Consider the following 26,085-nt stretch of genomic DNA (forward strand, 5'->3'; position numbering starts at 1 on the left):
CATCAAGAGGCTCTTTAGTTCCTCTTCACTTTCTGCCATAAGAGTGATGTCATCTGCATATCTCCCAGCAATCTTGTTTCCAGCTTGTGCTTCATTCAGCCTGGCATTTTGCATGATGTATCTTCATATAAGTTAAATAAGCAGGGTGACAATATACAGCCTTGATGTACTCCTTTCCCAATTTGGAACCAATCCGTTGTTCCACGTCCAATTCTAACTATTGCTTCTTGACGTGCATACAGGTTTCTCAGGAGACAGGTAAGGTGGTCTGGTATGCCCATCTGTTTAAGAATTTTCCACACTATGAACAAGGCTAGTGGAGGTGATGGAATTCCAGTTGAGCTATTTCAAATCCTAAAAGATGATGCTGTGAAAGTGCTGTGCTCAATATGCCAGCAAATTTGGAGAACTCAGCAGTGGCCGCAGGACTAGAAAAGGTCACTTTTCATTCCAATCCCAAAGAAGGGCAATGCCAAAGAATGTTCAAACTAATGCACAATTGCACTCATTTCACAAGCTAGCAAGGTAATGCTCAAAATTCTCCAAGTTAGGCCTCAACAGTACGTGAACCAAGAACTAGCAAATGTTAAAGCTGGATTTAGAAAAGGCAGAGGAACCAGAGATCAAATTGCCAATAACCACTGGATCATAGAAAAAGCAAGAGAATTCCAGAAAAACATCTACTTCTACTTCACTGACTATGCTAAAGCCTTTGATTGTGTGGAACGCAACAAACTGTGAATACCTGGAAAAGAGTCGTCATAAAAATTTTCATTGTTGAATGAATAAACATAATCCCACTGTTGCTTTGTTTCTTGTTTTCTATGAACAAACAAAAATATGAGTCTCTGCTTTCCTTTAAAGAAAAAAAAAAAAACATGCATTTTCAAAGGTTTAAAAATGAACTCACAACTCCAAACCACAAAAGGGTTAGCTAGGACAACTTGATCTGAATGAAATAGGTACTAATCATTGACATGGGTATTAAGTACTGAGTAAGGCCCAGAACAGATGAAATTTCACACTTGGGTTTTGAACTCAGGTAACGTGACTTAGCAGCAGCAGCAGCAACCATTTGAAATTTAAAACTATCAATGTTGAGGTGGCTTCTTCTGTGCAAGTAGGAAATTTCAGTTGAGCTTGTGCTTTGGATTTTAATGGCATGCATATCAGTGCCTGACAAAGCCAAAAACACTCTAATTCTCAGTACAGTCTTCAGTTAATTCCTTAGAGACATCTACTCTTCAGTTATTTCCTTAGATCCATGGCATCTACTCTTAATTCTTGGAAAAGATGACTCAGAGATGAGGTGTAAGCCATAGGACATAGAAAAACCAAGAAATTTAAATTGCTATTGGCCAATACCTCCTACTAACTTTGAATGCCTTGCTTATGAGTTGGATGTCATAAGTAGTTGAAATTTTGGACAGATTCCATAGTATGTCTCCCAGCCCCCTGCTGTGTTGGCAGTAATAGCCTAGGCCTCCCCCCTCCATTTAAAAGCTTTCTCAATTTCACTTCAGTAACACCTTGAATCTCTTTACTCTGTTGCACACTGGGATCTGAGAAAGCCTTGGGAAAGGCTGCATTTCTTAGGACCTCCAAAATGATTCATTTTACACATAAAGTTTTCTACCCAACCATTTTCTAGAAGTGAAATATTTTTGCAAAGCTTGCATCTTTGCCTGAACTTGTCCCCTGTCTTTCCAGGCCACCCACAGAAATTATTTCCCTCCCCTGTGCTTCCCATTGGGATAACAAATGAGAAAAAAGGCACCAATATGCCATTATGATAATAAATGAAAGCAAAATCTACAGCCCAGAAATTTCCCAAATCTTTATGAAGATGCTGAAGGTTAGCCCAGGACAATCAAGCAAACAGACCATGTTTCTGTTGAGCATCCTACATGCAATGGAGAACCCACACCAAAGGGATGGTGCAAGATAGGTGATCAGTCAGTTCAGTTCAGTTCAGTCGCACAGTCGTGTCCAACTCTTCGTGACCCCATGAATCACAGCACGCCAGGCCTCCCTGTCCATCACCAACTCCCAGAGTTCACTCAAACTCATGTCCACAGAGTCGGTGATGCCATCCAGCCACCTCATTCTCTGTCGTCCCCTTCTCCTCCTGCCCCCAACCTTTCCCAGCATCAGAGTCTTTTCCAGTGAATCAACTCATCGCATGAGGTGGCCAAAGTATTGCAGTTTCGAGGAGGATAATTGCCAACTGGCAGGAAGAAGCTTTAACAACACAAGCAAACTTTCAAAGTGTAAAAACTTCAGGTTAGAAAATCCATCACTACAAATAAAGACCAGGGACTTTCCTGGTAGTCCAATGGCTAAGAACCTTCATGGGTTAGATCCCTGGACGGGGAATGAAGATCCCATATGCCATGCTGCAACTACTTAGCCCACGTGCTCTGGAGCCTGGGCAATGCAACGAAATATCCGATATGAGGCAACCAAGATCCCGTGTGCCACAACTAATGCAGTAAAATTAATATTTAAATATTAAAAAAATAAAGATCAGATGGAAAATTAGATTAACAGCACTTACAGTATAAGCACAGACAACTTTATTTTTGCTTTTTTTCATTATAAAAGACAATGATCACGGAGCCTCTTTCAGAAGGTATTTAAAATAATTTAATATTGCCAAATTATCCCCCTTTATTTGGGGGATTAGGAAAATGTGGATTCTAGAAAGAAAAAGAGCCTTCTACGAGACAGGAACAAGTAAACTGAAGTGCAAAGTGGTGGCTTGAACCAATCCTACCAGTCCTCAGTTCAAAAAGTTGAGACCCAAACTATTTTCTGAGAAACATACTTCACAACTACTGGGAATACTAGGCAGTGGTCCACTCTACTAGGTTGGTGCAGAGTAATTGAGGTTTTTGCATTGTTGAACTTTGCCATTTGATATTGAAATACATTCTTGAATAAATGTGGCTTTGTTATACATCATTTTAATGCACATTTCTCACTTTGTGGGTTTTTTTTCTCATTTCCTCATTATTATTTGCTGTTTACTTTATATTTATTTTAGACTGGGGGAAAGGATGTTACACAAAAAGCAAATTTGAGTGATTTTCTTATTCAGGTTCAAAATGGGTCGTAAAGCAGCAGAGACAACTCACAACATCAACAGTGCCTTTGGCCCAGGAACTGCTAATGAACATACAGTGCAGTGGTGGTTTAACTTTTGCAAAGGAGACAAAAGCCTTGAAGATGACGAGTGCAGCAGTGGTGGGTGATTGGAAGTTGACAACAACCAACTGAGAGTATCATCGAAGCTGATCCCCTTACAGCTACACAAGAACCTGCCTAAGAACTCGATGTCAACCATTCTATGGTCATTCAGTATTTGAAGCAAATTAGAAAGGTGAAAAAGCTCAGTAAGTGGGTGCCTCATGAGCTGACTGCAAATCAAAAAAATCGTCTACACAACAACAATGAACCATTTCTCAATCAGATCTAGATGTGTGATGAAAAGTGGATTTTATACAGCAACTGGTTATGAACAGCTCAGTGGCTGACTAGAAGAAACTTCAAATCACTTCCCAAAGCCAAACATGCACCCAAAAAAGGTCATGGTCTCTCTTTACTGGTCTGCTGCCGGTCTGATCCACTACAGCTTTCTGAATCCTGGTGAAACCATTATATCTGAGACGTATGCTCAGCAAATCAATGGAAAGAAAAAGTTAGTCGCTCAGACATGTCCAACTCTGTGCGACCCCATGGACTGAAGCCCACCAGGCTCCTCTATCCATGGGGATTCTCCAAGAAAGACTACTGGAGTGGGTGGCCATTCCCTTCTCCAGGGATCTTCCCGACCCCAGGATCGAAACTGAGTCTCCTGTCTTTGCAGGCAGATTCTTTACCACCTGAGTCACCAGGGAAGCCAAGCAAATCAATGAGATGCACTGAAAACTGCAACACCTGCAGCTGGCATTTGTCAACAGAAAGTGCCCAATTCTCCATGACAAAGCCTGACTGCCTATTGCACAGCCAACGCTTCGAAAGTTGAAGGAATTGGGATATGAAGTTTGGCCTCATCTGCCATATTCACCAGACCTCTTGCCAACCGACTACCACTTCTTCAATCATCTTGACAACTTCTTGCAGCGAAGATTCTTCCAGAACCATCAGGAGGCAGAAAATGCTTTCCAAGAGTTTGTCAAATTCCAAAGCACAGTTTTTATGCTCTGGGAATAAACAAACTTATTTTGTCTGGCAGAAATTTGTGAATTATAATTATTCCTATTTTGACTAATAAAGATGCATTTGAGACTAGTTTAAATGATTTAAAATTCACAGTCTGAAACTCCAATTACGTTTGTACCAAACTAACAAAATATTTTACAGTGAGCTGACAAACTAGAAATGGCATCAGGCACTGTGAGGAGAGTAAAAAGAGCTGTGTTCTACTCCATATGATAAAGTACATCTTGTAATGAGTGATACAGTGATCCTCAAACATCCACCTACCGGCAGTTTCAGGATCACTTGTAGAACTATAAGAAATGCAGACTCTTAGGTCCTACCCAGACCTACTACTACTGCTGCTAAGTCACGTTAGTCGTGTTCAACTCTGTGCGACTCCATAGACAGCAGCCCAACAGGCTCCTCTGTCCCTGGGATTCTCCAGGCAAGAATACTGGAGTGGGTTGCCATTTCCTTCTCCAGTGCATGAAAGTGAAAAGTGAAAGAGAAGTCGCTCAGTCGTGTCCAACTCTTAGCGACCCCATGGACTGTAGCCTACCAGGCTCCTCCGCCTATGGGATTCTCCAGGCAAGAGTACTGAAGTGGGGTGCCATTGCCTTCTCCCCAGACCTACTAGTCATGCTCAAAATTCTCCAAGCCAGGCTTCAACAATACATGAAACATGAAATTCCAGATGTTCAAGCTAGATTTAGAAAAGGCAGAAGAACCAGAGATCAAATTGCCAACATCCATTGGATCTTTGAAGACTTTAGAGAGTTCCAGAAAAACATCTACTTCTGCTTTATCGACTATGTCAAAGCCTTTGACTGTGTGGATCACAACAAACTGTGGAAAATTCTTCAAGAGATGGGTATACCAGACCACCTGACCTGCCTCCTGAGAAATCTATATTCAGCTCAAGAAGTAACAGTTAAAACTGGACATGGAACAACAGATTGGTTCCAAATCGGGAAAGGAGTACATCAAGGCTGTATGTTGTCACCCTGCTTATTTAACTTATATGCAGAGTACATCATGAGAAATGCTGGGCTGGATGAAGCACGAGCTGGAATCAAGATTGCTGAGAGAAATACCAATAACCTCAGATATGCAGATGAAACCACCCTTATGGCAGAAAGTGAAGAAGAACTAAAGAGCCTCTTGGTGAAAGTGAAAGAAGAGAGTGAAAAAGTTAGCTTAAAACTCATCATTCAGAAAACTAAGATCATGGCATATGATCTCATCACTTCACGGGAGATAGATAGGGAAACAGTGGAAACAGCAACAGACTTTATATTTTTGGGCTCCAAAATCACTGCAGATGGTGACTGCAGCCATAAAATTAAAAGATGCTTGCTCCTGGGAAGAAAAGTTCTGACCAACCCAGACAGCATATTAAAAAGCAGAGACATTACTTTGCCAACAAAGGTCCATCAAGTCAAGGCTATGGTTTTTCCAGTGGTGAAGAAAAGCTGAACACCAAAGAATTTATGCTTTTCAACTGTGGTGTTGGAGAAGACTCTTGAGAGTCCCTTGGACTGCAAGGAGATCCACTCAGTCCACCCTACAGGAAATCAGTCCTAAATATTCATTGGAAGGACTGATGCTGAAGCTGAAACTCCAATCCTTTGGCCACCTGATGCTAAGAACTGACTCATTTGAAAAGACCCTGATGCTGGGAAAGATTGAAGGCAGGAGGAGAAGGGGAGGACAGAGGATGAGATGGTTGGATGGTATCACTGACTCAGTGGACGTGAGTTTGAGTAAACTCCAGGAGTTGATGATAAACAGGGAGGCCTGGTGTGCTGCAGTTCATGGGGTCGCAAAGAGTCGAACATGACTAAGCAACTGAACTGAGACCTACTGGATCAGAAATTCTGGGGGTTTGGCCCAGTAATAAATGACTTAACAAGCCTTCCTGTTTTCCCCATGATTCTGAATGCTTGGAAGTACTATAGCCTTCTTATTGCCACTCTTCTTCATGGAAAAACCAATACCAAGGAAGTCAAGACCTTTAATGCATAATCAAGCTATCAATCAACCAACCCTGGAGCCTGTCCTACCAAAAGACTTCCATTACTTCAAGATAATAAACATTTTCAACTACTTTCAGCTAGAAACATCCTAATTGATAGAATCTTAAATGAGAAAAAATAGTTTACCTCATAAGTTAAAAGATAGTCAGTTGATACTTGTGCAAGCTAAGTCACTTCAGTACTGTACAACTCTTTGCAATATTATGGACTGTAGCCAGCCAGGCTCCTCTATCCATGGGATTCTCCAAGCAAGAATACTGGAGTGGGTAGCCATGCCCTCCTCCAGAGGATCTTCCCAGACCAGGGATCAAACCCATGTCTCTTACATCTCCTGCTTTGCCAGGTGGATTCTTTACCACTAGCGCCACCTGGGAAGCTAAATGAGAAAACACACTTTAAATAAGTAGGTTAAAAGTTGGTTGATGCTTAGACTGCTCCTATACAAGTTTTTAAAAATTCAATATCATATGACATATTTAAATGATAAAATGTTAAATAAATTACTTAAAATGCTAAAGGCAATGTTAATTAATAGGAAGTTACAGAATAAGATATAAGTAAAAACCACTGAACAAGAGAGTGATATCTGTTTTTTGAACAGATTTCCATATTAGTATAGAAACTTTTAAAATAGCTATTGATTGCAGAAACTGCTTTGGGAAGTTTTTCTTATTACTGGTTAGGAGTATTTTAAAATTATGCAGCTACACATTATATTTGGAAACATTATATCTTCGAATTTTTATTTTTTTAATGTAGTCGTGTGTCCTATCATAGACTTTTTCCTGTTTAATTCTTCAACTAATGGCTACTAAGTGAGAGATTCTACTAGGAAATTCTTAAAAATTAAGTTTACACCTTCTTAAAGTATGACAATCATTTTTTTCACACACTTAAAAAAAATCTTGAAAAAGATATTTATTACTTTAAGGTTTGGACACCATTTTTTTTCCATTTTCTGACTCAAAGTATAAAATTAAAAGTTAAAAAGCTGTGACATTTTAAAAAATCTATTTTTATTTTTCTCTACTTTAAAAAGCCCTCTTCCAACAACACAAGAGAAGACTCTACACATGGACATCACCAGATGGTCTATACTGAAATCGGATTGATTATATATTCTTTGCAGCCAAGGATAGAGAAGCTCTATACAATTAGCAAAAACAAGACCAGAAGCTGACTGTGGCTCAGATCCTGAACTCCTTGTTGCAGAATTCAGACTTAAAGTTAAAAATGTAGGGAAAACCACTAGACCATTCAGGTATGACTTAAATCAAATCCCTTATGATTATCAAGTGGAAGTGACAAACAGATTCAAAGGATTAGATCTGATAATGCTTGAAGAACTATGGACAGAGCTTCGTGACATGGTAGAGGAGGCAGTGATCAAGACCATCCCCAAGAAAAAGAAATGCAAAATGGCAAAATGGTTGTCTGAGGAGGACTTACAAATAGCTGAGAAAAGAAGAGAAGCAACAGGCAAAGGAGAAATGGAAAGAAATACCCATTTGAATTCAGAGTCCCCAAGAATAGCAAGGAGACATAAGAAAGCCTTCCTCAGTGATCAATGCAAAGAAATACAGGAAAACAATAGAATGGGAAAGACTAGAGATTTCTTCAAGAAAATTAGAGATACCAAGGGAACATTTCATGCAAAGATGGGAACAATAAAGGACTGAAATGGTGTGTACCTAACAGAAGCAGAACATATTAATAAGTGTCAAGAATACACAGAAAAACTAACAAAAAAGTTCTTCATGACCCAGATAACCATGAGGGTGTGATCCTTCACCTAGAGCCAGACATCCTGGAATGCAAAGTCAAGTGGGCCTTAGGAAGCATCACTGTGAACAAAGCTAGTGGAGGTGATGGAATTCCGGTTGAGCTATTTCAAATCCTGAAAGATGATGCAGTGGAAGTGCTGCACTCAATATGCCAGCAAATTTGGAAAACTCAGCAGTGGACACAGGACTGGAAAAGATCAGGTTTCATTCCAATCCCAAAGAAAGGCAATGCCAAAGAATATTCAAACTACCACACAATGCACTCATTTCACACGCTAGCAAAGTAATGCTCAACATTCTACAAGTCCGGCTTCAACAATACGTGAACCATGAACTTCCAGATGTTCAAGCTGGATTTAGAAAAGGCAGAGGAACCAGAGATCAAATTGCCAACATCTACTAGATCATCAAAAAAGCAGGAGAGTTCCAGAAAAACATCTATTTCTGCTTTATTGACTATGCCAAAGCCTTTGACTGTGTGGATCACAACAAACTGTGGAAAATTCTGAAAGAGATGAGAATACCAGTCTACCTGACCTGCCTCTTGAGACATCTGTATGCAGGTCAGGAAGCAACAGTTAGAACTGGACATGGAACAACAGACAGGTTCCAAATAGGGAAAGGAGTACATCAAGGCTGTATATTGTCACCCTGTTTATTTAACTTACATGCAGAGTACATCATGAGAAATGCAGGGCTGGATGAAGCACAAGCTGGAATCAAGATTGCCGGGAGAAATACCAATAACCTCAAATATGCAGATGACACCACCCTTATGGCAGAAAGTGAAGAAGAACTAAAAAGTCTCTTGATGAAAGTAAAAGAGGAGAGTGAAAAAGTTGGCTTAAAACTCAACATTCAGAAAAATAAAATCATGGAATCTGGTCCCATAACTTCATGGTAAATAGATGGGGAAACAATGGAAATGGTGAGAGACTTTATTTTGGGGGGGCTCCAAAATCACTGCAGATGGTGACTGCAGCCATAAAATTAAAAGGAGCTTGCTCCTTGGAAGAAAAGCTATGACCAACATAGACAGCATATTAAAAAGCAGAGACATTACTTTGCCAACAAAGGTCTGTCTAGTCAAAGTGTAGGTTTTTCCAGTAGTCATGTATGGATGTGAGAGTTGGACTATAAAGAAAGCTGAACACCAAAGAATTGATGCTTTTGAACTGTGGTGTTGGAGAATACTCTTGAGAGTCCCTTGGACCACAAGGAGATCCAACCAGTCCATCCTAAAGGAGATCAGTCCTTGGTGTTCATTGGAAGGACTGATGCTGAAGCTGAAACTCCAATCCTTTGGCCACCTGATGCTAAGAACTGACTCATTTGAAAAGACCCTAACGCTGGGAAAGATTGAAGGTGTGAGAAGAAGGGGAGGACAGAGCATGAGATGGTTGGATGGCATCACTGACTCGATGGACCTGGGTTTGATTTAACTCTGGGAGTTGGTGGTGGACAGGGAAGCCTGGTGTGCTACAGTCCATGGGGTTGCAAAGAGTCAGATACTGCTGAGCAACTGAACTGAATTGAACTAATTTACATGATTAAACTGCTCATTTGAATCCTGGAAAAGCGCTGCCAAGGTAAAGATGCCAACATTGCACATTTGATTAGAGAATTGAAATTACTTTTAAGAAAATGAGAATTAATTTTCGCTGAACAGCCACCAAAACTACACATCTGTTTTGTGTTTTTTAGTCGACATAACACTTCCATGTACATAATTAAATTTAATCCTTACAACCCTACGATGTTAGCAGACTAGCTCTATTGTTTTTTATAGCTGACAAATCTGAGACTCATAGGTGAAGCTCCTTGTATAAAGAATTTCTCACTATTTGATGTCAAAGCCAGGAGCCAAATATCCATCTTGGCTTCAATTTCCTTAAAAATTCCACAGTGACCATTAGAAATACAAAAGAAGGTATCCTCTTTATTGAAAAATTAAATATATCTTTTATAGTTTATCATTTTATTTCATTAAATTATTGGCATCTTTCAAGCCCATTAATCCTGAGCCTAGAATATCTGCACCAGGGGCTTCCCTGGTGGCTCAGACAGTAAAGAATCTGCCTGCAATGCAGGAGACTCAGATTCGATCCCTAGGTTGGGAAGATCCTCTGAAGGGCATGGCAACCCACTCCAGTATTCTTGTTGGAGAATCCCCATGAACAGAGGAGCCTGGCAGAGTACAGTCCATGGGGTTGCAAAGAGTCGGACATGACTGAGCGGCTAACGCTTTCACTTTCATAGCTCATTTGGTGACATTCAAGAATGCATTAGTTAATAGGGACTTGATTCTAGAACACCGACTCAATGGACATGGGTTTGGGTGGACTCCAGCAGTTGGTGATAGATAGAGAGGCCTGGCATGCTATGTTTCATGGGGTCGCAAAGAGTTGGACACGACTGAGCAACTGAACTGAATTGAACTGATTCTAGAACATTCTTGGTCGTTGTCTACATTTATTCATTTGTTCTTATTTAACCTTCAGACACCATCAATGGGAAAATCATGCTCCAAGTAGAAGATGTTTTAGAATTCCTTGGATTTATCTTCTCAGAGTTGAAAATTACTATTAAAATGAGAATGTAATCTTATAAGTAAATAATCACAGACAGGCATTTTAGAGAGATTATTCAATAAGTAATTAAAGCATGTTCATTAACATACTTTATTGGAAAATCAACAGAATACATTTTAAGCCTGTGTTCTAAGGATCTAAACAAGAGGCACTAAATACTATTAGGAATACTAATTTCATCTTTCCAACTTGTAAAATGTTCCTTTGTCCTTAGTATTTATAATTATATTTACATATTTACCAGAGTAGGGGCAACGAAAAAACTGAGATGTATTTTTAAATGCTAAGACCTCATAATGGCTTTAGATAGCATGGAGGACATAACAACTATTACACCTTTTCAATATTCTGCAATTTAAACCAACGATTAAAGTTGTCAGTTGCTGTATCAGTTCAGTCAGTAAACAGCTACAAAAGAACTAAAGATAAAGTGTATTGTCAATTATATTCTTATAAGAATAAGACAAAGACACTGTTTGATGATTTCTTGCATTAAAGTATCATATCATACTAGTAGGGCTGGGACAACTGTAGCTGGAAATGTTCAACAGGAACCTGTGAAGCTCTCAGTCATAATCACTGTCCCCCTGGCTTTAGCAATGACTCTCCATCTTCTAAAGGGCACATGTGCTGTTCTTGAAAAAGTAGAGCAACCCCTGTCAACCTTGATTTTGGAAATACATGTCATCAAATGATCTAGATCAGTAGTTCTCAAACTATGGTCCTTGTCACCTTAGAACCTCTCAGAAATGCAGATTTGGGGCTCTGCCTCAGACCTGCAGAATTAGCAACTGTGCGGGTAGGGCCCTGCAGTCTGTATTACAGTACTTCAGGTTGAAGCACTGATATACAAGAAATATAAAACTTTTGTGTAAAAAAGTCCTCAATTCCAAAGAACAGCTGAGAAGGTATATCTGAATTTTAAACCTCCTCCAGCATTCTTTTTTTTTGGCCATGTGGCATGCAGGACCTTAGTACCCCAACCAGGGATCAAAACTGAGCCCCCTTCATTGGAAGCTCAGAATCTTAACCACTAGACCACCAGGGAAATCTGTAAACCTCCTCCAGCATTCTTAAATCATATATGGCTTTGAGCTTTGAGTAGTTATCTGTTGGCTTAAGACCAATTATTTTAAAAGACTAAGGAAAAGGGCACTAAGGCCATGCAGAGATTATTCTCCTCCCTCTTAAGTAGCGCTGAGCGTTGCATCTGGTAGCGATGGAACTTTCACATGGAAGAGAACAAAAGCGCAGCGCAGTGGCAGTGGAGCTATGGTTGTGTTCTCGGCTATGAAGTCAGCCTTTGTTCTCCTATTTCAGGTTTGAAGACCTCTGGAACAATGCTTCTTTGACCAGGTGTATCAGGCTTTAGCACCACCGGTTAAATGAAAGAAGTGGGGGAAGCTTCATAAATAAAAAATGCCATTACTCTTGAAATGGTGTGTTCATCAGAGAAATAGTTTCATCCCTCAAAAACAAAACAACAGCAACAAAAAACTATGTAGCATTTCACAGGTTATAAAAAAAATTTAAGTACATTACGCAGAAATTATATGGTGGGTACAGAGCAAAAGTGTAATTTTTCAGCTTTGGTGAAATAGGACTTTACGCTAATCAATCACTTTAAACAATTTGATTATAAACTATGTACTCGTTATATAAGACCAAAATACTTCAATAATACGATCTATTAATAATATTGTTCACAATGGATTACCAAAATCATTCTGATAAAAACAAAGATTATATTGGCAGTAAAAAAAAATTGATAATATACTTATTTTAAGGTGTACTTATAGGCCATACTCTAGTTTACTCTAGTTTAGTGGTAAATATTATAATAAGCTTAATGGTACAGGACACAATTATAAGAACAGTTACTCATTTAGAACAAAGGAAAAGGAGTTAAGATGAGTCAAGAGTTTCCACTAAAAGGAAAACATACCCAAGAAAGCTAGGTGTTCAAATACATTACCGGTGAGAACAATTCTGTAAAGAGACCCAACATAAAGGTGATTTTATCCAGACACAAATTAGAGTAATTATGTTATAACTGCATATAACAGTGAGTTTGCAAAAGCTTGATTACATCTCAATGAAATCTTAAAGTCTTTCTTTAGTGTTGCTATAATTTTTCTACTGTGTCATCTATTAACAGCAATAACATGTTCTTTCTCTATGTGTATTAACTGGACTGCTTGGAAGGATAGCAAATGGTGTATTTAATATTAATTATACCAATTTGGGAGTTTTGAAATCTATTGCATTTGCAAATAACCCCATTACAAATAATGTCTTTTGCAAATATAAATGGGGGTGGGGGTGAGGAAATCTTTGAGTTTGAGCAGTACCAGAACATCTTCATCTCCGTGGTACTATTTACTATAGTACAAAATACACTGAAAGAATATTCTTTGCCTCATTAATGGTTTTGGGAGCTCAGGCTATTCAGAACAGGACCTCATTCATTAATTTGGGAGCCACCCTATGGCATGTACTCTTGCATATTGTAGCAAACACTATTTTGTTTGTCTTTTGCCTGTTTGTTATGCCATCCTTCCAGAGCTGGATTTTCTTGGAAACCAAGAAAAAAAATAAGTTTGAGGGCCCCTCACTTGCAGATGTACCTTTTAAGGTCCTGAAAGATATGCTAGGTCTCATGGTTTGGTAAAATTTACTAAAGATATTTTAACTGCAAATGACTTCAGACCACTCGTTTTGCTGATTTTTCTTCCTTCACATGTCTCCTATCATATCACTGGAGCAGCCAAGGGCAAAACTCTGAATCTGGCTTAAAGGAAGTTGAGATGAGGAGACATTTAGATTGTATTTGGATTTCAGTTCAGTTCAGTTCAGTCGCTCAGTCGTGTCCGACTCTTTGCGACCCCATGAATAGCAGCACACCAGGCCTACCTGTCCATCACCAACTCCCGGAGTTCACTCAAACTCATGTCCATCGAGTCGGTGATGCCATCCAGCCATCTCATTCTCTATCGTCCCCTTCTCCTCCTGCCCCTAATCCCTCCCAGCATCAGGGTCTTTTCCAATGAGTCAAATCTTCGCATGAGGTGGCCAACGTATTGGAGTTTCAGCTTCAGCATCAGTCCTTCCAATGAACACCCAGGACTGATCTCCTTTAGGATGGACTGGTTGGACATCCTTGCAGTCCAAGGGACTCTCAAGAGTCTTCTCCAACACCACAGTTCAAAAGCATCAATTCTTTGGCGCTCAGCTTTCTTTATAGTCCAACTCTCACATCCATACATGACTACTGGAAAAACCATAGCCTTGACTAGACGGACCTTTGTTGGCAAAGTAATGTCTCTGCTTTTTAATATGCTGTCTAGGTTGGTCATAGCTTTTCTTCCAAGGAGCAAGCGTCTTTTAATTTCATGGCTGCAGTCACCATCTGCAGTGATTTTGGAGCCCCAAAAAATAAAGTCTGACACTGTTTCCACTGTTTCCCCATCTATTTGCCATGAAGTGATGGGACCACTTCATGGTATTTGGATTTAGTGCATACAAATGTGGTTTGTAGTCATGTCTCTGTATGGTTAAGTCATTACTAGCTGTCCTGGTAGGATGTCTAGGAATATTCCCACTACCTATAATCCTAAATCACAAGACCTGAAATCTTTGCCTAAGTGTTTCCAGTGGTGCCCAGCACCTGAAGTGTATAGGTGGTAAGGAGAAACAGAGCCAGAAACTAGTCACTAGAACTTTTCTAGACTCTAATAAAAAAGAAATATAAATTAACCGTGTTAAGAGTATCTGAATTATCTTTTGATGATCTCTTTAGAAAATATTAGAAAATCATTTTCACAAGAAGTGGTGATCAAAGACTCTGTAGTCCAAAGATGTAGTAACAAAACACCTTAGGATGCATCCATGAATTAGCAAAAATGCATATTTTTTTTAGATTTTGTGATGTTTCTTGTATTTGTCACCCAAATCTGTAATTCATTGAGGTTTCTTATTCCATTCTAAGTCTTCACTTTATATCCAATTTGATACTATAATTTTGTGGTTTTTTTTTAAAAGAAGTTTCCCCAAACTGACTAACCTTCAAACCTTTCAAAAACATAGATCTCTACCTAAAGGGATTTAATGTGTCTTTCCTACACAGTAGCTATGATGGTTGTATTTTTAACTCCTTTATTCTCAATTAATGAGAGAAAACACCAGGAGAAAAAGGACAAAAAGAAAGGAAGAGAGAAGGGACAGAAGGGGAGAAAGGGACCTTACTGATGGAGGTATCGCAGTATGAGACAGTGAACCAGACTGTGGAGTCAAACAGGCAAACCAGGAGCTGAAATCTTACTGCCATCATGTGTAAGCTATGTGCCAAGCTATATGCTAACACTAACCTCACCTCTTGAAACCTCAGTTTTCTCACTCATAAAGTGGGGATAATACCACCAATTTTATAAGGTTATTATGAAGATTAAATGACAACATATATAAAGTATATTGCTAAGTGCCTGGCACATAAGACATTTAGTAAAAAGTTTAAATTTCTTTTTTTTTTTTTAACTTTTTGGCTGTACCACAGGGAAAGCTGGATCTTAGTTCCCTGACCAGGCATGGAACCTGGACACCCTGCAGTGGAAACCTGGAATCTTAGCCACTGGACCACCAAGGACATCCCTAAATTCCTTATTCTTGAATGAATAATCCAAGTTGTATTTCTTGAAATAATCTTACTAATATGCTACCTTTAGGATGCACAGAAAAGAGATAATTTTAACATTTTTCCTGCTCTCTTCACAGTACACTATGAGCAGTACAACATACGTGGGAAACTCATTTCTTTTTCTGCTAAGGCATGAAACTATTTGTACAAGGTGAGAAAATATGTCATCTTCCATTCTGAACAAAAGTTAGCAAATAAAATGCTACAAACTGTCTGAGAAGTGGGATAGGATAGCAAATTTAAGAATCTGCATAAAAAAGCTACATTGTAGTTTAAAAAAGGGTTTCATATTTGAGTTAATGTGATTTTTTTCAAAAGCAAAGGATTTGGTGTTTATCCATTTCATCCTATGGTTCAAAGACATCTGAGCACAGTAGATTAGGAAAGTTTAGAAGCAGATAACAAGATTAGAAGTAGCTCAGAAGTTAACTCAGGGTCCAGGTGTCTCCCAGGCATGTCTAAAACTTCACAGCTATGGCAATATGGACAAGAAGAGGGAAACACCTTCCAAAGAGACCATAATAAGCAACTGATTGTCAGCACTAAATGCTAAAAAAAGAAGGTAAAAGAGGCTTGATATCAAGGTGGGAAAGTGGTTAAAATGTCACACAATAACCTAAAATCTTTCCATGTACCTATTCATCAATGACTGCAGAAATATACTTAGTTATTTATCATTATACTTAAGAGGTTATAAAACCTGTAAAGTTATGGGTGCAGGTAGTTCAGTGGTGGATCAGGTTCAGAAAAGCTAGTCACTGGTGCATAAACTTTTCACCTAAGGTGTTTTCTGGATGTAGCTGTATTTCCCTTCCTTAATGGAGGATTACAAGCTACATGAATCTCCAAAGATGTTGGATTCTGTTTTCTTCGGCTTTTGATTCCAGAGTGACATGCTCAGACTGTGGAGTATTTGCCACTGAATTAAACAAATGACTCTAGTTTGTGTACCTGCGTCTTCTTTGTTCCTTGCTGTTGTTCGGTAGCTCAGTCGTGTCCAACCCTTTGCAGCCCCATGGACTGCACCATGCCAGGCTTCCCTGTCCTCCACCATCTCCTGGAGTCTGCCGAAACTCATGTCCACTGAGTCAGTGATGCCATCCAACTATCTCATCCTCTATCGCCCTCTTCTCCTCCTGCCTTTTGTCTTTCCCAGCATCAGGTCTTTTCCAGTGAGTCGGCTCTTCATATCAGGTGGCCAAAGTATTGGAGCTTTAGCTTCAGCATCAGTCCTTCCAATGAATATTCAGGGTTGATTTCCTTTAGGATTGACTGGTTTGAGCTCCTTGCAGTCCAAGGGACTCTCTTGAGTCCAAGGGTCTTCTCCAAAACCACAGTTTGAAAGCATCAGTTCTTCAGTACTCAGTCTTCTTTATGAACCAACTCTCACATCCATACACAACTACTGGAAAAACCATACCTTGGACAATTTGGACCTTTGTTGGCAAAGGTCTCTGCTTTTTAATATGCTGTCTAGGTTTGTTACAGCTTTTCTTCCAAGGAGCAAGGGTTTTTTAATTTCATGGCTGCAGTCACCATCTGCAGTGATTTTGGAGCCCAAGAAAATAAAGTCTGTCACTGTTTCCATTTCTCCCATCTATTTCCCATGAAGTGATGGGACCAGATGCCATGATCTAGGTTTTTTAAATGTTGAGTTTTAGGCCAGCTTTTTCACTCTCCTCTTTTCACCTTCATCAAGAGATTCTTTAGTTCCTCTTCGCTTTCTGCCATTAGGGTGGTGTCATCTGCATATCTGAGGTTATTGATATTTCTCCCGGCAAAGCTGGATTCCAGCATTTTGCATGAGTCACCTTCATTCCTAAGGGGTCTGAATCATCTTTCTATTCACTGTATCAGAATATTGGGGCTGAAATGGGCCTCATGTATCATTCAATCTTCTCATTCATGATGCAGAAAGCATCACTACACCATCTCTCAAGGAGGGTCACACACCCTGCACTCCGCAAAAGGTGGCCCATTTTTTTTCCTCACTTTTTAGAAAGTTCATCCTTATTATTGTATCCCAACTCTCCCTACAGTTCTACTCATTAATTATGGTTATTTTCTCTGGGACCTCCCAAATACCACCTCCATTTTTCTCCACAAATTGACCCTATGTGTCTTGTGAAACACACAAGGAACAAGTAGATACACAAAACAATCACCCCTTAAATTTCTTCCTCACGGAGCCTGACATTCAGGATTCCTTCAAACACCTCAGAATAGCATTCATTATCTGCCTGGACCCCTCCCCACTGCCACCCTCACCACCCAATCCCTGAGAACCAATTCCACAAACGAGTTCTTACTGCCTTCCATGCAACAGACACTTTATTTGCCCTCCAGGACATACAGGGAAGCAAGTGGTCCCCAAAATAGGTGCTCAGTTGTTACTGGGATGAGCACAGCAACAGAGAGTTATAAGGTGCCTCCAAAGTAGTCCATGCTGAGCAGAGGGGACAAGGGAAGAGAGTCAGAAAAGGCTGCGTTCAGGGAGCTCATATTGAATTAACACCTGAAGAAAGAGTAGGTATTAACTGTGGGAGGACAGGGAGTGGCAGTTGGGACACAGGGCTAACCAGGACGTGACAGGGATGCAGAGAGAGGAGAAGGAGACTGGAGTTGGGGTGCAGAGGCCAAAGGAAGGCACACAGCAGGAAAGCACGTGGGGGCTGGCAGCATGGTGAGGCTGGGAGTATCGCGGTCAGCTTGTCTCTGGAAGACCCCAGTGAGAAGAACCCATTAGACAGGAGAGCAGTGGCTGGAGGGAGACCAATGAGACGGCTGTTGCAATATTTCAGATAAGAAGGGAGCAGGCCTCCTGGGCTAGAGTGGCAAGAGGGAGAAGTAGATTGAATAATTGGGGGCATACTTGGGGATAAAACTGAAAGGATTTGCTGATAAATTAGATATTGACTGAGGGAGCAGAAAGTGCTGGAGATGACTCCTAGGTCTCTGCCTGAGTAGCAGGATGGATGGTGGTACATTCTCTCAGAGAAGACAGGTTTGGGAAAGAGATAGAGTAAGAGAGTGTGTGCCATGACCAGAAGAACATTCATCTTCAAACAAGCCATCAGTTACAGTCCTTGGGTGTTTATAGGCTAGGAAGTGCTGCAGACACACTTGTTTGTGTCCCCCAAGTCTGTATGCTGAAATCCTAACCCCAATGTGATGGCATTAGGAGAGGGGCCTTTGGTAGGTGACAGGTAATGAGAAGAGAGCCCACATGAGTGGCATTAGTGACCTTATAAAAGAGAAGCTGGAAAGCTCCCTCCTCCCCTCCTGCTATGTGAGGACACAGCCTAGAAATCAGCATCTGAATGCGGGAAGTGGGTCTCACCAGATACCAGATTGACTGGCACCTGGATCTTGTACTTTCAGCCTCCAGAACTGTGAGAAATAAACTTCTGCTCTTTATAAGTGTATGATATTTTGTTACAGCAGCCCAAACAGACTGAGACATGAAGAAAACCATTGGAGACTTTTTATTTGGTGAATAAACAGCTCTTTTTAAATTTCTCCCTTCAGATAGAGACTGTTGAATTTGCCATGATAAACTAGTTCAACTTTTAATGTCATATTTAATAGTCCCAAATATTAAGGTTCAGCTTTATATTATCACAGCAATTTAACAGTCAATGTTGCTTACTTTAACTATCAGTGTTGCTTTGTGTACAATCATGCAAATTCCTCTAAAGAAATGGGGTAGAGTCTCTGCCCTCTACCTTAAATTCTACAAGGATCATCTTTTCTTCCTGCTTCTAAAGCATTAAAGCTTTTTCTCCACCCAAGCACAAGGACAAGGGGCAAATGGCTTTAGTTTTCCCCTGAGATGTCATTTGAAGTACCAATAGCATTTCATGAATTTTTTTTGGAGGCTTTTAAAAATGGATAACTTTGGTATACTGGGTTTCCCTCGTGGCTCAAAGGTTAAAGCTTTTGCCTGCAATGCAGGAGACCTGGGTTTGATCCCTGGGTTGGGAAGATTCCCTGGAGAAGGAAATGGCAACCCACTCCAGTATTCTTGCCTGGAGAATCTCATGGACTGAAGAGCCTCGTGGGCTACAGTCCACGGGGTCACAAAGAGTCAGACATTACTGAGCGACTTCACTTTCACTTTCTTTGGTATACTATCAAAATATAATAATACACTTACTTAAGGAGCTAAAAATTCTTAATATTTCTTAAACCAAGCTGTAGTAAAGTTTCTACCATTTTACCTAGAGAGGAAAGCCTGCCTCAGCAACCCAACACCCTATGCGGTGTTCCAAATCTCAACATAGCTTTTTGGGGGCATCTGGATTCATGGGGTCGCAAAGAGTCGGACACAACTGAGCGACTGAACTGAACTGAACTGAACTTGAGGGGACTCCTTAATTTTTATACTGTCATTCAGAGCAGACATAAGAGCCAAAATGAAGAACTAAGTTTCTACGGTTCAAATTAAATCCAAATATTTATTTAACAACCCACCACTGAGGTTGGTATTTACTAAGAAACAAAGCAAGAAATAAAACTTCAGTGATCCTGTTTAACTGGAAAACTTTCCTTAAGCCACTGAAGAGAAACTTTAGAACAGCCTTCAAAACAAAATCTGGTTCTAATCTGTAAGCACAGTATAGATATTGTGCATAACCCCTGACCCCTAGAGACCATTCTCCTCATTTTAAACAAACTAATCAGGGCAGGTCTTGAGCCACAAAATACTTGCTATGACAGCAATGTATGGTTTTTGCCTCATATTATAAACACTTGAGAACAGCTCTTTCTACTAATTAAGACTGTAAACATCACAGAGGGGGTATACTACACCTGATCCTCGTCACCTATTGTGCTCCACACACAATATATATGAAAAACTTGCCTAATCATCAAAGGAATTCCACAAAACAAGATGACAAAGCAGAGCTCTGTTAGCACAACGCTCAGTCCTTGCTAGGTCAGCATTTGTATTCATATTTATATATGAGGACATCATTGGTAACATGGTTGCTTTTTCAGATAAAAGAATATGGAGAGATAGCAAAAAAAATTATGTGTATTAATTTTATTGAAAGATGATATTACACTAGTTCAAGGGCCTAAATCCAAAAAGCATATTTATTTATAGCTATTGTACATGCCCTCTGGCCCCCAAGATCACTCACCTTCTCCTAAGCAAATTTACCATTAAATAGACAAGACATGTCAGGTCAGCTCTTAGATCTTATTTCTTGTTCAGAAAGAAGTCTTTCTGTTCAAGAGACAGGAAGACACCAGGTCATCCCCCAAGTTCTTGTCTATTAGTCATCCTGTATTTTCTGATCCCTCATCTGTAGGATACATGGAAGAAGAGATTTAAGTTGATGAAGTCACCTCAGGGCAGTATAAGCTGTGTTGCTGTCACTAGATCATTAAGAGATCAAGCATGGTAAAATGGATCCAGTTTAAAGCCAAGCGGACGCAAGTTCCAATTTGCCTTCAGCACTTGCTGGCTGGTGGCCTTGGGCAAGGCCTCTTACAGTCTGAAAGTCTGCCTTCCCTCACCTTTGTATTGAGGATCCATCCTATGGGAATATAAGGATTAGAGATAGCTAATGCAGGTCCTAAAACTATACAAATTAGCAACCTCCTTTCTAACTTTCCAGTGAGCTTTCCAAGGTTAGCCATGACTGACTTTGACCTCATTTCTCTAATTCTGTGAGACCTTATGCTGCAGAGCTGTTTATCGGTTTCAGAAAGGAACTGAATATGTTATTTTTCCTACTGTCTCCACTAGTTTACATAGTGAGTTAAGAAATCAGCACAGTGCTCGTCGCTATTCCAGGTCATCCCAAATGGTTGTCAACTGGGGAGGGGACCATCCACTCAGCCCAAGACAGAGGATCCTATTAAATTCTAATAGTCCTCTGAATGTCTTTTGTAGCATTTAAAAAATAAACTTAAAAAAATAAAATGTACAAGCAATATAGCCACATCTCTGAAAATTTACAAATACTGAGAAAAGGGAGGGGCAATTACCTAATCCACATTCCACAGTTCCAGCCCCATCCTTTTAGCCTCCTCTCCCTCCCCTCCACCCTTCATGAGGCCTGAAGAAGCCTGTGGGTGTGGACTTGGCCAATGTGGCCGACACAGAAACAGCACTTGTGTCTCTGGCTTTCCACTTAAAAAGCAAGCATATACTGCGACTTGGAAACCAAGAGATCTCCTTGTAATGCCAACACCTTGCCTAAATAAGAGATAATCTAGACCAGCCTAACCCCCTTAGTTAGCACAGTCTGAATTTCCAGCACTTGTAAAATCATTAAAGGAACTACAGAAGAGCAGTTTCCCCTCAAACAGTAATAATAATTCTTATTTTTCTGAATTATGCATCAACTTTTGGGGAAACCTGTCATTAGAGGATTTTCTGTCTGCTGACCTTAGCTTTCTTGTCTTGGAAGTGTTTTATTAAGTAGGGCATCTTGTTCAAATATAGGACACTGCTCCTGTCTCCCATGAGGTTTTGCAGTTCTAGTTACTTGCATGATACACACACAATTTATGACTTTCTTGGGTCTTCGATGTGGCTACACATTTGTCCTTTACCACTACCATACTTTTTCCTAAACTAGATTTAAGTGGATCAAACACAGCTATTTCTTCTTACAATTTGGTATGATTCCGAAAAATAGTTTTAGGAAATGCCTTTTCACAGATTATAAGGGATAGAATGATATAAATCTCAAAACAGTAAAATGAATGCATGGTTTTTAAAAAGAAATGATCAAACATTTTAGCAGTTGTTTTTTTTTGTTTGTTTGTTTAAACTCCCACATGCTAGAGTCTACTGCTAGAAGTACTTTCAATTGGCTAAAAAGACTAAAATCAGCAGTGCTCTGTCCCGTAACTTCCACCAAAAAAGTGACTAATTACTCTGAAAGATCCTCACAATTAGTGATCTGTTTAAGGCTATCATACTTACAGTCTATGAAATGTTTCTTTGTTTGGCAAATCCTGGTGATATTAACCTAGACATAAATATATACAAAAAGCCAAGTATATTTCTGGGGCCTGATATTATTGTCTGTCAAAATATTAACAGTTTTAAAATTTGTATTCGAGGCCCTTAGAAAATTATCAAGGAATCCACACAATTTAACTCAGAGTAGTTTCGTCTAGCTTTTCTGAAAAAAGAAAGCACAAGGTTTTATTACAGAACTTGAGCTTAATCTCGGGATCCAAATGTTCCAAGTTCAAATAAATCCCTCACATGCCTGTTTGCTCCTCTGCCAAGTCTGAACGGCTGAAAGCAAATGCCGACTTGTGCCTACAAACAGGTAAATCAGCAGAAACTAAACCACCAAGTGACATAAAAGCAACACCCAGAAGCAACCCCCATTAACCTTAAAGGAAAAATAAACAAAATGGTACCTGTTCTTCTTCTCTTTGGTTTCTCAGCATCGATAAGTATTTTCTAATTGCATGGAGAGGATATTTTTTGAAATAAGAGAATCTTGACTGAGGCAACAGATTATCCATGGTGAGGAGAGCACGAAGATCCTTATTTGCCCCTCCCTGTCAGCAACCACATGAAATCTAGAAGCTTCACAATTCCTCAGATGCCTAGAGATTTGCTTGTAGCTTGACCACTTTCCTGCAAACAAAGCAGATGTTCTTCTCCTTGCTGCTTCCTCTTTCAGGTAGAATTCATGGTGAAAGCAGACAGCCACGTCCTAAGGCCGCCTGAAAGCTTCCAGAAATGCAATACCCAGAGGGCAGCAGGAGCCAGGAGGAATCCAGGGGCTGGTCTGCCGGATGCAAATTGCTTAGTGGTAGTGATGTGACTGTCCTATTTCTAGCAACAGCATTCTGTTGCAAGCTATGTTAATATTAGGTAGCTGGTGACTTTCCACACCCACAGACTCTCATGAGGTTTAATCTTAATTCTTCTGACAGCTTTTCTAGCTCTTAAAGAGGACATGACATGGTTTTTTCCTGTTTCCTTCCAGAATTCTTATCAGCATGAGCAAACACACACACACACACCCCCCCTCAGCGGCATCTCCGTTCTAAAGTGTTGAATCACTCAGCCTTGAGAAGCATTGTTTCAGAAGATTTCTAAAAAAAAAATTAACAAATTACTTCAGTCTTCATCCTTATCAAGGAGTTCAGTGTTAGCACTTAAAACGGTTGGTTTACACTATCATGTATTATGCAACATGCCCAGTAACCAGATACTTTATATGTCAGATGAACAATAGCTGCAAACAGATTTTGTTTTGAGTTAAAAGACTTCTCTCCATGAATCCTTATCACATACTCACAGGCTGAATCCTGAACATTAAATTTCCCCAGACTTCATTCTGAGCTTAAGGAAGAAAAATGTTATACATTTACTTTCTAACTCTTATGAAAAGGATTCATGCTTAAAAAAGAGAACACAGTAAGAGCTCTGTGGTCATAAAGGACATGAAATCATAAAATTTGAAAGTTCAATATTTTCTTAATTTTCTATAGAAGTCACAGGGTTTCTGAACAAAGTTCCATAGTAGGCTTTGCTATTTTATTACCCTTTTTGACTTTGCAGTAGCTGGTTTATTTGATGAAACATTTGGCCACTTTTCTGAGGGGCTGTCATATATAGTCCAGGGTATACATCAGCCAGTGATTTGCTTTCAGGTGAAAGAGGAGAGCTGGTCTTTTCCCCTTCAGAGAGAGCGCTGAAGGCCGGAGTGCAGAGGTCAAGCAGAGCTTGGGGAACCCATTTTACAGCCTGCGCCTTTCCCCTGGATAGCCTCCCTGACATCCTGGTTAGGCTACATGCCTTCAGGGAACACACTCAATCAGCTAACGTGGGCTGTGCTGTGAGCTGCCCAGGCCATCTGTCAGGCTGGCGTCAGCCCACTTGCAAGGTGATCTTCTAATCTCGCCAGGGCCAGGCCGGCAATTCCAAGAGGTCCCTTGCATAATACTGCTAGGGCTGGCTCCTCGGAGGAGGCCCTGCCCTCATGAACCCCCTCCAGGTGCACTGCTACACACTCACGGAGGCTCTTGCAGCCCTCTTCCTCCACAGGCTGGGGGCAGCCCACTCTAATAGGAGTCGCAGAGAAGCACCATGCTTTTGAGCTGCCAGAATGCTAAGGGCATGTGTGTGGTGCCCTCCCAGCCTGCTCTGGCCCCGGGAAGAGGGGTGGCCCTCAGGGCACTGGGCACAGGCACAGGTCCATTTATACACATGCTCCAGGAAGCCACAAGCTGCCCTTTGGTTTCTCTTTTTGAAACTATCAAAAGCTTCACAGATGCCTCTAATGCGGGCAGGGCCACACCCCCACAGCACGGCTGGTGATCAAAGCCTCTTCCCAATGGAGCAGCGCAAAGCAGACCTCATTTCAAATGGTTGTTTCACGGTCATCTTTTCCTGGGTTGAGGAGAGTGATAAAAAGAGATGGAGAGGGAGGAAAAAACCTCCAAACCAAAAACTATCCTGACTAGATTGAGCATGAAAAGAAAAACTGGTGAAGCAAATGCAATTAAAATTCCCTTAGGTGTTTAGTTGGTAATAAATACAAATTGTGCCTAATATTTACTAGGCCTTTGGGCTAGGTACTGTGCTAGATTCCTTACATGTACCATCTCATATAATCCTATAGCCCTCTATGGGGTAACTGAAGTTCAGAGAGGGTAAACAACTTGCTGAGGTCACACAGCTACAAAGTAGAGAAGAGATTCCAATCAAATAGGCTGACCCCAGAATCTCAGTTCCCAATTAGTACAATGCACAGCCTCTCAGCCCTTTACAGAAATGGATTCTGAGGACCCCTCCAAGGATTAACTGAAAAAGGGAAGGTGTGGAGATGCCTTGTAAAAGGAAAACACAAATGCCGATGATGGGAATTTACAGACCAAGATGGCAAGGTTTGAGGCCAGGTGCACCTTCATGAAGAATCATACACCTTCCTACCCTGGAGTCTCTATAAATAAAAGAGAATTATTATTTACCTCTTCCAGACTTCTTTGTGAAATGATTCTAGTGATCTTAAAGAGTTTGTATCCATGGATACAGGTTTTCTGCTTTGCAAACGTTGAAAACTGCTATTATCTCAGTTTCTGTCTGACATAGGTTGCAGTGGTCCATTTCTCTGAATATTTAACACAAACATGTTATGGGATTTGACACACCCAGTTTCTCAGGTAAATGTTATCATCCCATTTTATTCACAGTGGCCACCCCTGGCATCTCAGCCTGGAGGGGTTCCATGTTGATCATGACCATGACTCAGCTGCCTTGGTGAAAGGCAGTCAGCCAGAGTGCTGGTGTCTGCAGTGTGTCTGCAAGGACCAGAAGAACTCTGTGTAGCTGCTTCAAGTGATTAGAGGTTTATTTCACTCCCTGCAAAGAACACACAAAGAGCAGAATGATGACCTGTTATTTGGACTCCCTCCCACCCCTTGTCCTCTATTCAACAGAAAAATAACCAGCAGAAATCACAAATCAGGAAAGGCATTGATGGAGGCTGCAGCCTCACTAGGAAAGGATATTCGTGTACTCTCTTTAATTTCTAAGAATTACCTGCTTTTTCACAAGTAGCTTAAAATATGGGGAATCTCAGTCTCTTCACTTGAAGAGCAATATAAAGAGGCAAAACCAAAGCCAGAAAAAATAGTGACAAGGTGGTGAAGAGAAAGATTTTAGTTTATTCCTTTTCAAAGGTTGGAGAAGATGAGATAAAAATGTGGGTTTGTGAAGCCAGCTAGCACCACACATTGCAAACAGTAGGTATTTCATTAATGCATGCCAATGTAATTTGTTAAAG

At 40.3% G+C, this 26,085-nt stretch overlaps 1 protein-coding gene across 3 annotated transcripts in view; it reads right to left on the minus strand.

Moving 5' to 3' along the window:
* The window catches only part of ATP2C1 (ATPase secretory pathway Ca2+ transporting 1), a 156,846-nt gene extending 133,711 nt beyond the window's left edge, over positions 1-23,135 (minus strand). The window contains exons 1-2 of one of the 3 annotated variants that reach the window (XM_088840647.1): positions 22,703-23,118; positions 20,455-20,619 (exon numbers count right to left, since the gene is read on the minus strand). Coding sequence is in view for 2 of the 3 variants with exons in the window: in XM_055413781.2 (XP_055269756.1) it covers positions 22,703-22,810 (108 nt within the window). In the remaining variant the exon portion in view is untranslated. Of the gene's footprint in view, positions 1-20,454; positions 20,620-22,702 lie in introns of all 3 variants that reach the window. The other 2 variants (XM_055413781.2, XM_088840658.1) reach the window with 2 other exon arrangements.
* Between the last annotated feature and the right edge of the window lie 2,950 nt (positions 23,136-26,085).

Source organism: Moschus berezovskii, chromosome 1 (genome assembly GCF_049115385.1).
Source record: "Moschus berezovskii isolate FMDL1 chromosome 1, NW_MosBer_1.0, whole genome shotgun sequence".
Taxonomy (NCBI): domain Eukaryota; kingdom Metazoa; phylum Chordata; class Mammalia; order Artiodactyla; family Moschidae; genus Moschus; species Moschus berezovskii.